The sequence below is a fragment of the Panthera onca genome, chromosome A2 (genome assembly GCF_046562875.1).
Source record: "Panthera onca isolate mPanOnc1 chromosome A2, mPanOnc1 haplotype 2, whole genome shotgun sequence".
NCBI lineage: Eukaryota > Metazoa > Chordata > Mammalia > Carnivora > Felidae > Panthera > Panthera onca.
In genome coordinates, this window is record NC_138340.1 from 56,747,807 (window position 1) to 56,761,607 (window position 13,801).

At 43.5% G+C, this 13,801-nt stretch overlaps 1 protein-coding gene across 5 annotated transcripts in view; it reads right to left on the bottom strand.

Moving 5' to 3' along the window:
* The window catches only part of CFAP92 (cilia and flagella associated protein 92 (putative)), an 82,388-nt gene that overhangs the window by 14,189 nt on the left and 54,398 nt on the right, over nucleotides 1-13,801 (bottom strand). For 4 of the 5 annotated variants that reach the window (XM_078442692.1, XM_060631888.3, XM_078442693.2 and 1 more), the window contains exons 11-12: nucleotides 12,069-12,263; nucleotides 9,836-10,133 (exon numbers count right to left, since the gene is read on the bottom strand). In XM_078442692.1, coding sequence (XP_078298818.1) covers nucleotides 9,836-10,133; nucleotides 12,069-12,263 — 493 coding nt within the window. Of the gene's footprint in view, nucleotides 1-9,835; nucleotides 10,134-12,068; nucleotides 12,264-13,801 lie in introns of those variants that run through there. The other variant, XR_013554097.2, reaches the window with a different exon arrangement.

Sequence of the window (13,801 nt, forward strand, 5' to 3'; positions counted from 1 at the left end):
AGGAGTCCAATCCTTCCGTCAAAAAACAATAAAACTGGACAAAACTGTCAAAAGCAACCACTGGAAACTGTCCAAAAGCATACCAAAAAACTTCAAAGTGTTTATTCATGGAAACGTGCTCAACTTCGGGTAAGAACAGGAAGCGTCAACGTCATTCCTGCCATCCCCGGGCACTTCGAGCAGTAGTTCTCCCGAGGGTGTGCGAGTCAGGAAGATCACCAGCTGCACTGCCCGCTTGAGTGCACACTTACTTGATCTGCACTGCAGCTTGCAAAGCCCACGGGCAGGGCCAATTATAAGCAACGACAGCAATCTCAGCAGCAAACCAACAGAGCAGGTGAGCTGCTCAGCAGACCTGAGGTTGCCGTCCTACGTGGCACAAGCAACAGGCAAGCAAACTAATTAATGGGGAGACACAGGAAATGAAATAGCCACCTTAATATGCTCTTCATATATCGCTTGCTGACTGCCTGCCTGCACCAGCAGAGGAGATGTGAGAGAGAGAGCAGGGGAGGGGCAGAGAGAGAGAATTCCAAGCAGGCCCCATGTTGTCAGCTCAGAGCCCAAGGTGGGGCTCGATCCCACCAACCAAGAGATCATGACCTGAGCTGAAATCAAGAGTCCCCCACCTGAGCCACCCAGGTGCCCCTACTGCAATGCATTTTAAATGTACAGTTTTCTTTCTTTCTTTTTTTAATGTTTACTTATTTTTGAGAAAGAGACAGAGTGCAAGCAGGGGAGGGTCAGAGAGACAGGGAGACACAGAATCTGAAGCAGGCTCCAGGCTCCAAGCTGTCAATACAGAGCTCAAACTCACAAACAGCAAGATCATGACCTGAGCCAAAGTCGGATTTACCAACTGAGCCACGCAGGTGCCCCTTAGGTGTCCAGTTTTCAACCAAAACTTAGGAGACATGTAAAGAAATAGTAAATTGTAAACCTTATTCAGGAAAATAGTCACTAGAAACCGTCCAGTAGGTCCAGCTGGTTGACTTTAGCAAAGATTTCGATGTGGCTATTACTACAAAAAAAAAAAAAAAAAAAAACTAGAGAAAATTATTTCAAAAATTTAAAGAAAGTATACACCAAGTCAAGAAATACACAATCTGAGGGGTGCCTGGGTGGCTCAGTTGGTTGAGCATCAGATTTCAGCTCAGGTCATGATCTCACAGTTCGTGAGTTCGAGCCCCATATTGGGCTCTGTGCTGACAGCTCAGAGCCTGGAGCTTGCTTCGGATTCTGTGTCTCCCTCTCTCTCTGCCCCTCCTCTGCTCACACTCTGTGTCCCTCTCTCAAAAAACAAATAAACATTAAAAAAAAGAAATAGGCAATCTGAATTTTAAAAAGCTACAGGAAGACTCTGCAGTTATATCGTACAGTAACTGAAATGAAAAATGCCCTAGAGGGACACAACAGATTTAAGCAAAGAATCTGAACCCAAAGATAGAGATTATTCAACCTGAGGAACAGAAACAAAAGAGTATTTTTTTTACATTTGTTTATTTTTGAGAGACAGAGAGAGAGAGAGCATGAGCAGGGGAGGGGCAGAGAAAGAGGGAGACACAGAATCCAAAGCAGGCTCTAGGCTCTGAGCTGTCAGCACAGAGCCCGACGCGGGGCTCAAACTCACAAACCGCGAGATTATGACCTGAGCCAAAATCAGACGCTTAACTGATTGAGCCACCCAGGTGCCCCAAAAGAATATTTTTTTAAATTAATAGTGCCTCAAGACGTATGGGATATTAATAAGTGAACCAACATGCACATAATGGAAGTCTGAGAAGGGAGGGTGGGGAGAGAGGAAGAAGCCGCAAAAAGTATTGAAGAACTAAAGACCCGAAACATTAATCTACTGATCTAGGGAAGCTCAATAAACCCCAAGTAGGATAAATATAGAGAGATCTACACCTGTACATATTAGAGTCAAACAGTTGAAAGAAAAATACAATGATAAAAATCTTAGAAACAGCAAGGGAAAAAAATGACTCATGACTCATCATGTACAAGGAAATATGATTTAATGGCTAAACATCAACAGAAACAACAGAGACACAATGTAATAACATTTTCAAAGTGGTGAAAGAAAAAAAAGTTATTGGTAAATATACCATGAATTCTGTGTCCCGCAAAAACCATCTTTCAAAATCGAAGGTCAATAAAGATATCCTCTGATAAAGGTAGAATTTGTTGGTAGTAACCTGAAAATTATCAAATATACCAAAGGAGATCCTTTAAAGCTGAGAATAAATGACATCAAATGGTAACTAGAATTTACATTTAAAAAATCACTGGGGTACCTGGATGGCTCAGTCAGTTGAGCGTCTGACTTTGGCTCAAGTCATGATCTCACAACCCATGAGTTTGAGCCCCTCCTTGGGCTCTCTTCTGTCAGTGCAGAGCCCGTTTTGGATCCTCTGCCTTCTCTCTGCCCCTCCCCCCTCAAAAATAAATGTTTGAAAAATCACTGGAAAAGACAAATATGTGGTAAATATAAAATATTATATACATTTTTCCTTCTCTCAACTTTTAAAAGACCTGACTGCATAAAACAATAATAACACCATATTTGGGGATTACTGCATATATAGATATAACAATAATAAAATAAAAGGAGGGGAGGAAACAGCTATATAGCAGAACAGTTTCTACATTTACCCAAATAAAGCTAGTGATAATCTGAAGTAGATTGTGCTTAAGATGTATATTATAGATGAATCCTAGAGAAACCACTAGGAAATCATTTTTTTAAGAAAAAAATCCATGAAGGAATTAAAGTGGTACAACTTTATATCTGTTCAACACAAAAGGAGGCAGTAAAGGAACAACAGAGAATCGAAATTAATATTAAATATATAAAAAACAAGACATAAATCGAACCATATCAAAAATTATATTACTCATAAATGGACAAACAGCAAAGATTGTCAGACTGGACTTTAAAAAAAGGATGCAGATATCTGCTGTCTACAGAATACGCATATTAGATGTAAAGGCACAGTTTGAAAGTCAAAGGGGTGAAAAAATATATAGTATGCAAACCAGAAAAGAGCTGGTGTGAGTACATTAATATAAGACAAAATGGTGTTTTAGACAAGACATGTTATTAGAAACAAAAGAGATATTTCATAATGATTAAAGTGTCAGTTCATCAAGAAGATATAATTATAAACACAAACACGCCTAACAACAGAGCCCCAAAAGACAATAAGAAAAATTAAACAGAATTGACAGGAGAAATAGACAATTCGACCATCAATAGAGACTTCAATACCTCAATCCAATCATTGAACCTGAGAAAGGAAAATCAATGACACAGAAGACCTGAACAACACTTATCATCCTGCCATTTATACAACATTCCTCCCAATGTCAGAAAAGTATATACTCCTTTCAAGCCTGGGGATGTATCTATGCCATAAAACAAATTGTAATAAATTTCATTCAATAGAAATCATACAAAGTACATTCCCTAGTCACAACGGAATTAAATTCAAAATTTCTAAAAGCCACAATGGAAATTATAAAATATTTTTTGGTGAATGAAATGAAAATACTACATATTAAGTTTATGGGATGCATCTAATGTAGAGTTTAGGGGGAAATTTGTAGCTGGAAACACATGCATAAAAAAAGATCCAAATCGAAAACCTGACTTTACTCCTTAAGAAACTGGAGTCACAGGGGCGCCTGAGTGGCTCAGTCGGTTAACTGTCCAACGTCAGCTCAGGTCATGATCTCACAGTTCGTGGGTTCAAGCGCCACATCGGGTTCTGTGCTAACAGCTTGGAGCCTGGAGCCTGCTTTGGATCCTCTGTCTCCTTCTCTCTCTGCCCTTCCCCCTCTCGTGCTCTTTCTCTCTTTCAAAAATAAACATCAAAAAATTAAAAAAAAAAAAAAAAAGAAAAGAAACTAGAGTCACAAAATGAATCCAAATAAGCAGAAGGAAGAAATCATAATACAGTTTAGAGCAGAAAAACATGAAATAGAAAAATAGAGAAAATGAACAAATTCCAAAAATGTTTTTTCAGGGGCGCCTGGGTGGCTCAGTTGGTTAAGCATCTGACTTCGGCTCAGGTCATGATCTCACAGTTCGTGAGTTCAAACCCTGTGTCAGGCTCTGTGCTGATGGCCTAGAACCTGGAGCCTGCTTGGATTCTGTGTCTCCTTCTCTCTCTCTGCTCCTCCCCTGCTCATGCTCTCTCAAAAATAAACATTTAAAAAAAAATGCTCTTCCTGCTGTTCCTGTTTTTTCAAAAATGGTTCTTCAAAAAGACCACCAACATTGGCAAATCTTTAGCTAGAATGACCAAGAAAGAAAAACGTACAAATTAGTAAAATCAGGAGTGATAGAGGAGACATTCTACTGACTTTACAGAAATTAAAAGGATTATAGGAGAGTACTATGAACAAGTATAGGAGAGCAAACTGGAGGGCTTACATCTAATGGATAAATTAGAAAGACACAAGTTATCAAACCTGTCTTAAGAAAGAGATATCTGAATAGACTTATAACAAATAAAGAGATCAAATCAGCCTTTTACCCACCAAGTAAAGCTCAGGCTTAGACGGAGTCACTGGTTCATTCTACCAAACAATGAGAGAATGAATACCAACAGTTCACTTGTTTCCAGAATATAGAAGAGGAGGAAACACCAACTCATTTTACAGGGCCAGTATTCCATGGGTACCAAGGTGAGACAAAGCTATCACAAGAAAAATACAAAATATTAGCAAACTAAATTCAGAAACACATAGATAAAAAGTCATGCACCATGATCAAGTGGGATGTATTCCAGGAGTGAAAGGGTGTTTTAACGTCCAAACATCAAGTAACGTCATACACCATATGAATAAAAGACAAGAACCACAATGTGTGCAGGGGGAAGAAGGCATTTGACAGAATCCAACATTTATTCATGATGAAAACTCTCAACACACTAAGACTACAAGGAAACTTCCTCAACCTCATAAAGCGTACCCCAAACCTGTAGTTAATATCCAACTCCATGGTCAAAGATTGCTTTCCCCAAGATCAGGAAGAAAACAAGCATGTCTGCTCTTACCGCTCCTATTTGACACTGACCTTTATACTACAGGTTGTAGGCAGTACAAACGGAAGCGAAGGGAGGATTACAGAATGAATGCCCCCCCGACACCCCATTCATGCATTGAATCCCTAATCCCCAATGTGGCTGTATTTGGGTAAGGAAGTAATTACAGTTAGATGAGTAAGAGTGGGGGGACTCTGATCTGACAGGATTAATGTCCTTATGAGAGGAGGAACCGGGGGCCCACTGTCTTTCTCCCCACGCCAAAGAAGAGCCACAGAGAGGGGTGCCTGGGTGGCTCAGTCAGTTGAGCGTCCGACTTCAGCTCAGGTTGTGATCTCACGGTTCCTGAGTTCAAGCCCTGCGTCAGGCTCTGTGCTGACAGCTCGGAGCCTGGAGCCTGCTTTGGATTCTGTGTCTCCCTCTCTCTCTCTGCCCCTCCCCTGCTCATGCTCTGTCTCTCTCTCTCTCTCTCAAAAGTAAATAAACATTAAAGAAAAAAAGAAAAGAGCACACAGTGAGATGCAGCCACCTATAAGCCAAGAGAAGAGGCCTCAGAATGAGATCTACTCTACCAGCATATTGATCCTGACTTCCCACCCCCCAGGACTGTGAGAAAAGCACTTTCTGACATTTAAGCCACCCGACTGTTGTGTTCTGTATGACAATCTGCATAGACTAATGCAGGAAGGAAGGGTATCCAGCTTGGGAAGGAAGAAGTAAAGAGATCTTTATCCAGGGATGACATGATCCAGTTTCCAAAGATTTCAGGATACGAAATCAATATACAGAAGCCAACTGTATTTCTGTTATTGCAACAATTCAAAAATTAAATAATTCAGCTCATAACAGCAAAGATTTCATCAGGTGTAAGGCCTGTGTGTGACAGCTACAGAGCTTCCTGAAGGATATTACAGAAGACCCAAAAGAAGTCTAGACGTTCCATGTTTATGAATTACAAGCCTCAAAACTGTCAATATGTCAATTCTCCCCGAAACTGATCTACATATTCAATATAAGCCTCAGGAAAATCCCCACAAGTTGTTGTTTTTTTTTTTAATAAATTGGCAAGGTGATCCTAAAATTATATAGAAATGCAAGGGACCCCAAATAGTCTAACAATTTTGAAAAAGAAGTTAAAAGACTTTATACAACCCAATTTCAAAACTGCCTGTAAAGCTATAGTAATCAAGATAATGTGGGGCTCGTGTAAGGACAGGCATCTAAGTCAATGGAGTATAACAGCCTAGAAATAAACCTCTGCATTTCTCATCAATGGATTCTTAGGGACGGTGCGGGGATAGTTCATCTTTTTGAAAAGCGGTGCTAAAACGATTGGATATCCACATGCAAAAAAGATGAATTTAGACCCTTACCTTCCATTATGCATGCACACAAAAAATTGGTGAAGATGCTTTAAAGTCTAAAAGTAAGCCAAAACTCCAAATCCCCTAGAAGGCAGCACAGGAGAAAATCTTTGTGAGCTTGGGTTAAGCAGAGCCCTGAGCTATGTCACCAAAAGCATGATCAATAAGACAAAGACACTGATAAACTGGAATTCATCAAAATTAAAAGCCTTTACACGTCAAGAGTTTTTCCTACCACAATTAAGAAAGAGACAAGCCACATATACAGAGAAAATATTTGCAAATCATAGTTCTGATTAAGCAACTATATCCAAAATAAAGATCTCTTACAATTCAACAAGAAAACAACCTGATTTTAAAACATGTAAAATATATGAATAGCTACCAGAGATATATAAATCATTAATAAGTACATTAAGAGATATCCGACGGGTATCTGGGTGGCTCAGTTGGTTAAGCGTCTGACTCTTGATTTCAGCTCAGGTCATGATCGCACGGTTCATGGATTCAATTTGACCTGGCATCAGGCTCCACACTGGCAGTGTGGAGCCTGCTTTGCATTCTCTCTCTCTCTTTCTCTCTCTCTCTGCCCCTCTCCAGCTCATGCCCTCGCTCTCTCATAAATAAATAAATAGATAGATAGATAGATAGATAGATAGATAGATAGATGAAAAAAGACTGACAGTAACAAGTGTTTGCGAGGATATGGAGAAACCAACTCTTGGAGTGCTTTTTGTGGTGTAAAATGGTACAACTTCATTGTCAAACTGCTTGAAAATGTCTTAAAATGTTAAATTTACCACATGACCCAGCAATTCTCTATCTAGGTTTCTACTTGAGAGAAATGAAAATACATTTTCACATAATGATCTGTATGCAAATGTTCAAACCAGCGATATTCATAAGAGTCCCAAACTAGAAACAATACAAATTTCACCAAGTGGGGAATGAATAAGTAAACATGTGATACACCCATGGGTGCCTGGGTGGCTCAGTTGGTTAAGCATCTGACTCTTGATTTGGGGTCAGGTCATGATCTCACAGTTCGTGAGTTCAAGCCCTGCATCAGACTTCACGCTGACAGCACAGAGCCTGCTTGGGATTCTGTCTCTCTCTCTCTCTGCCCCTCCCTGCTCGCTCTCTGTCTCTCTCTCAAAATAAATAAATACACATTAAACAAAACTTTCAATGTGATACATCCAATCAATGGAATACTATTCATCAATTTTAAAAAGGAACTATTGATACATTCTGCGACATGGATGAAGCTCAGATTATACTCAGTGAAAGAAGCCAGACACAAAAGGTCACGTGTTGTCTGATTTCATTTACATGAAATGTCTAGAAAAGGCAAATCTGTAGAGACAAAAAATAGATCAGTGGTTACCTGGGGCTGGAGGTGGTAACAGGGATTGACTTCAAACAGCAATAGGGAAAAATTTTATGGGGATGGAAATGTTCTAAAACTGGATTGTGTTGTACACAACTCCACAAATTTGCTTAAAAATTACTGATTTATATACACTTACAATGATTAAATTTTATGGTATGTAAATTATATCTTAGAGTAAAAATAGAAAAATTAAGTTATGGCTGGGTTTCAATGATTGAGTATAGCATGGATAAGCTACTTAAGGCCATTTGAAATTAGCAATAACTGAGATAATAGAAACAATATTTCCAAGTGGTTTCAATAAAATACAGATGATAGGAAGATATTAATTGTACAAACATATTACAAAATTCTATACAGGCATATTTTTATAAAATCTTCAAGGCCCTGTGTTAAATGGCATTAACACAACAGTGTTAACCCATAAATGAATGTGATACATTTGTGTACTTGAATGCATGTGTGCGCAAGTGTGTACCTGTGTAAGTGCATTGAGAAGGTAGAATAAGGGGGTCAGGGAAGACTTCTCATAGACTCAGTGGTTTCACTTTTTTCTAGGACTGTATCTAGGTCTTGTTTTGTTCTGAAATTTCTAAGACATTTCAGGCAAATAACAATCGCAACATACAATACATGTAACACTTTACAGAATGTGGCCAAGGATGTGTACAGAGGAAAATGTGTAGCCTTTCTTATTAAATAAGGAAGAATAAAAATGAATGAAATAGTCAACTCAAGAAGCTAGGAAGGTGCAGCCACTGTGGAAAACCGTATGGAGGTGCCTCAGAAAATTAAAAATACGACTACCATATGATCTAGTAATTCCACTACTGGGTATTTACTCAAAGAAAATGAAAACACTAATTTGAAAAGATACATGCACATCTATGTTGGCTGCAGCAGTATTTACAATAGCCAAGATGGGGAAACAGCCCAAGTGTCCATCAACTGATTAATGGATAAGGAGATGTGGTATATATGTACAATGGGATATTACTCAGCCATGAAAAAAGAATGAGATCTTGCCATTTGCAGTAACACGGATGGGGTTAGAGAATATAATGCTAAGTACAGTAAGTCAGAGAAAGACGAATACCATATGATTTCTCTTATATGTAGAGTCTAAAAATAAAGCAAATGAACAAACAAACAAAAAACAAATAGACTCTTAAAAACAGAAAACAAACTGGTAGTTTCCAGAGGGGATGTGAGTGGAGGGATGGGTGAAATAGATAAAAGGGATTAAGAGGTACAAATGTCCAATTATAAAATAAATAAGCCACAGAGATTCAAATTACGACATGGGGAATATAGTCAATAATATTGTAAAAATGTTTTTTGGTGACAGATGGTGACTACACTTACTAACCGTATGCCAATTATACTTCAATAATAAAATTTAAAGAAGCTAGAAAGAAGAGAAAAAGTTTTAAAAGATGATAAAAGATAAAAAGCTGAAGTTAATTAGAAAACAGACCAGAGAAAAAGCAGATTGATGAATCCAAGAACTGGTTCTTTGGAAAAAACCAAAAACCTGAACACAAATGGGAAAACAACTTCTTTGCTGGTTTTCATAAACAATATCCACTTGCAAAGCTCACAAACTTCTTTCTGAACTTTTCTCTCCCTGGAGATTGGGGGGAGGGAAGTGCTTCACACAGACCGTGGGCGGACAAGTTCAAGTCATACCTTGGATGTCAGTGTTTTAAGCCTTCTTGGTGGCTGTGGAGGGAGGGAGATTTTCCTTAGCGCCCAGCCTTCAAGGTGAACTCCGGGGCCAAGGTAAAGGTGACAACACCTAAGAGCATTCCTTTTCACTTTCAGGAACGATGGGTACCTGACGGCTGGGAGTGAACGCTTCTGACCTGGTTCAGCCCCCAACCCGGCACCTCTTACGCAACCTGCCCGGGATCCCAGGAGAGCAGGTACAGGAACTGGTCATCTGCCCTGTGTCCCCTGTGGTGACTGGACAGCCCAGGTGGGGCAAAGGCCTGGGACCCCTGACCCGGGGAGGAGAGAGTGCCCACCTGGATCAGGCTGCGCTCCTGGCCTCTGTTCTTTAGCGCCATGGCGTTCCGCCACTGCAGATACTTCTCCTGGTGGGCTTGGATCTCATAACCGAGGTCGGATTTCTGAGCTCGGAAGTCCTCGAGATTGGGGGCGGGAGGAGTTGGCAAGACCAACGGTTTTCCATCTGTGAGGCCTTCTTGCGAAATGGGCAGCCCCAGCTCTTGGCTCAAGTCTTTGACCATGGCAGAGGATGGCAGCAGGTCTCCTGTGATCACCTCTCTGAGTTTGCTGCTGTGATAGCAGATGCAGTAGATCCTGAAACGCAGAGGGCCCCCCCCCCCCCGCAACACAGCCTCGTCTAACCTTTCAAGATGGGCGAAAGCGGCCCCATTTCACAACACCAAAGGAAGCTCAGAGGTTGGCCAGCTGGTCCCAGATCACAGACCTCATACGCGCAGTTTAGACTCCACTCGGACGAGCCCACAAAACGCAATGCCCCCTTTCCACTCTCCTCCCAGCCCCCAGAAGTTAAGGGCTTTCCACAGTCCACTCTGATTATTTTTCTGCTACCGTGGCCTTATTCCACGCCTGTCACCAACCTGCGCCCCATCAGGGTATAGCCCTAACCAGCTAGCTGGTCAGGGGTGTGGATCTCAGAGCTCCTGCCGCAGGAGGAAGGCAGTACACACACAGCCTCCTGTCTCCGCAAAGCTCAGGACTGAGCGGCCACCACCCACACCCCCCCTCCCACGTCCCCTGCCCTGAGACTCCTCCTCGATGCCCTCTCCGGGGGGCGGGGGGGGGGGGGGGGCCGGTGCACCTTGGGCACTTGGCTGACGCTGATGTTCTACAACATACACATAGCAGCTGTTACTTGCTGCTGTCTCTGACACTCCCAAGGTCCACCGCGAGGGGGCATGCCTGAGGATGGCGGGCTCTGCCTCTCACCCGCTGAGCTCTCTGGCCACCATGGGACCTTGCAGATGGGAATAAAGCCACGATGAGGGCAGCTGCCCAGGATGCAGCCAGCACTTCATAAATAGCGGTTTTCTTCCCTTTCCCTAACACCCCCCCACCCCAGCTACTTCCTGTCACCAGCAGGGCAGGACAGGGCAGGGTCCAGCCTCCTCTGACTGACTGCCAAGGCTCTGGACACCCACATGTCCCAGCACCTCCCCACCATGAGCCTGAGGCCCACTGCACACACGACCCTTCCTGAGTTGCAGCTTCGGCCTACTGTTTCAGGGCTACCCTGCCTAGCCCCTCAGGCAGACCCGCGCGTGGAGAAGTGGGAAATAATAGGACTAAGTCCTCTTTCTCCGCGTCTGGGCTCTCTCCCTTCCTCTCTCTTGCCTCTGCCCTCTCCTTCATTAATACGTTCAATCAGCTGGGCGCCACGTCTCAGCCACGGCTGTTGCTGCTTTTAAAGGTGTAAAGAGACAGTCGGTACCCCTGCCCCAGACGGCAGTGAGAGGACTTGTCCACCTGATGAATGCCTGCTCACTGACATTCAAGGTCAGCCTTTCCTGACCTCCCGAAAGAACCAGCCACGGTCCTTCGCTGCCCCCACGAAGCCCGGCACAGGCTGGCCAGGGTCCCAGGAACCCCACCGCACTATGCTTTCTCCGTCTCTGCTTCCAAACTGGGTGTGCCTCGTTCGGCCCCACTGCTACCGGGCAGTGGCTATTCCCTACGTGAAGGGAGGAGGTCCTCCTGGAGCACGAGCCGTGCTCAACCCAGCAGGAGGAGCACACAGCTTCCCAGGGTTGAGCACAGATTAAGGCATGCCCTGTTTAAGATCTAGATCTTTGGAGGATGCCTTTCTGACGGTGGCTTTCTGGACAGGCCGCTGGGGAAGAAGCCAACAAAAGCAAACATCCAGTTGGTAGAGACAACTGCTGCAGGCCTGGTGGATGTGGTTCTGGTCCTCATCACTCACTGGGAAAAGGGGTTTTAACCCCCCCCCCCCCCACTGCTCACGCTGTTCTAGGCTATTCCCCAAGAGCAGCAGAGAGCTTCATGTGACCCGTGTTCAAGTCAACCGCCCTCCCTTCCCCAGTGCGATTCCAAAACCCCCTCGGTGGGGGGGCATGACAGAAGCTCGGGGTCCCTCGGAACCGTGCTACACTCCTGGTTCGACTCCTTTGGGCATGAAGAGTATCAACAACTGCCCCTGGAGGGGCCCCCCTACGAGGCCCTGGCGCCCACCCCGAGGGAGGGGACCTTCATCTCCGTGGCAGCCCGGCACACCTGGTCAGGGCCTGGAAGGTCTTCTCTGGAACGGTGTTGCGGACGTAGAGCACCGAGTGCTTCATGAGCTGCGACAGCGGCTTGAAGAGGTGCACTTGGTACAGGACGGTCTCCAGGTCTGCGTACAGGCGGTGGCGAAACAGTAGCGTGGAGTTGTAGAGCACCTTGCATTTCCCGTGTTCTGCTTTGGTGTTTCTGCAAGGAGCCCGCAGGGCAGGGTTTTACCAGCACCGCTCTGCAGGCCCCCAGAATGCTCCGCGGTTTTGCCCTTTGGCAAGAGCTTTTTCCTTTTCTTTTCACTTGTTTAAAAACACACAAGCATAGGGGCACCTGGGTGGCTCAGTCAGTTGAGCATCCACCTTCGGCTCAGGTCATGATCTCACAGCTCGTGAGTTCGAGCCCCGTGTCAGGCTCTGTGCTGACGGCTCAGAGCCTAGATCCTACTTCAGATTCTATACCTCCCTCTCTCTTTCTCCGTCCCTTCTCTGCTCATGCTCTGTCTGTCTCTCTCTCAAAAATAAATAAACATTAAGAGATACAAATTTCTAGTTATAAAATAAATAAGTCACAGGGATGTAATGTGCAGCACAGGGAATAGAGTCTATAATATTTAATAACTTTGTACGGTTACAGATGGTAATCTGATCTACCATGGTGATCATTTTGCAGTGCATACAAACATCAAATCACTGTCCTGTACACCTGGAACTAATATAATAGTGTAAGTCAATTATAATTCAATTAAAAAGAAAAGAAGACTTGGGGCGCCTGGGTGGCTCAGTCGGTTAAGCGGCCGACTTTGGCTCAGGTCATGATCTCGCGGTCCGTGAGTTCGAGCCCCGCGTCGGGCTCTGTGCTGACAGCTCAGAGCCTGGAGCCTGTTTCAGATTCTGTGTCTCCCTCTCTCTCTGACCCTCCCCCGTTCATGCTCTGTCTCTGTCTCAAAAATAAATAAACGTTAAAAAAAAAATTTTTTTTTAAAAAAAAGACTTATGTCCACGTAAAAACCTGTACGTCATTGTTCACGGCAGCTTCGTATGTAAAAGTCAAAAACTGGGAATAACCAAAAGGTCTCTCAATAAATGGATGGTTCAACTGTGGTACATCCATTTCATGAAATACTAATCAGCAACAAAGAGGAATGAGCTATTGACATACACAAAAGCTCGCATGGACCTGTCACAATCTATACTGCGTGGAGAAAACCCAATCTCCTAAGGTCATATACTGTATGATTCCATTAATATGCAAGATTATACACAGACGAAAAAATTAAGGAAGTGGAAAACAGGACGGAGAAAGAGGGTGGAACTTCATTAGCGTAGTGGTCATACAAATTTGTATTTGACCAACTGGCACAGACAACACACACATTGTATTGGTGTCAGCGTCCTGGTTTAGATATTGTACTGTACTTAGGTAAGATGTAACCACTGTGGGGAAAGGGTATGTGAGATCTCTGCGACATTCTTTAAACTTCCTGTGAATCTATAAGTATCTCAAAATAAAAAGTTGAGGGGCGCCTGGGTGGCTCAGTCGGTTGAGCGTCCGACTTTGGCTCAGGTCACCATCTCGTGGTTTGTGAGTTCGAGCTCCACGTCAAGCTCTGTACTGACGGCTCGGAGCCTGGAGCCCATTTCAGATTCTGTGTCTCCCTCTGTCTCTCTGCCGCTCCCCTACTCGTGCACTCTCTTTCTCAAAAATAACCATTAAAAAATGTTTCAGAAAGTTGA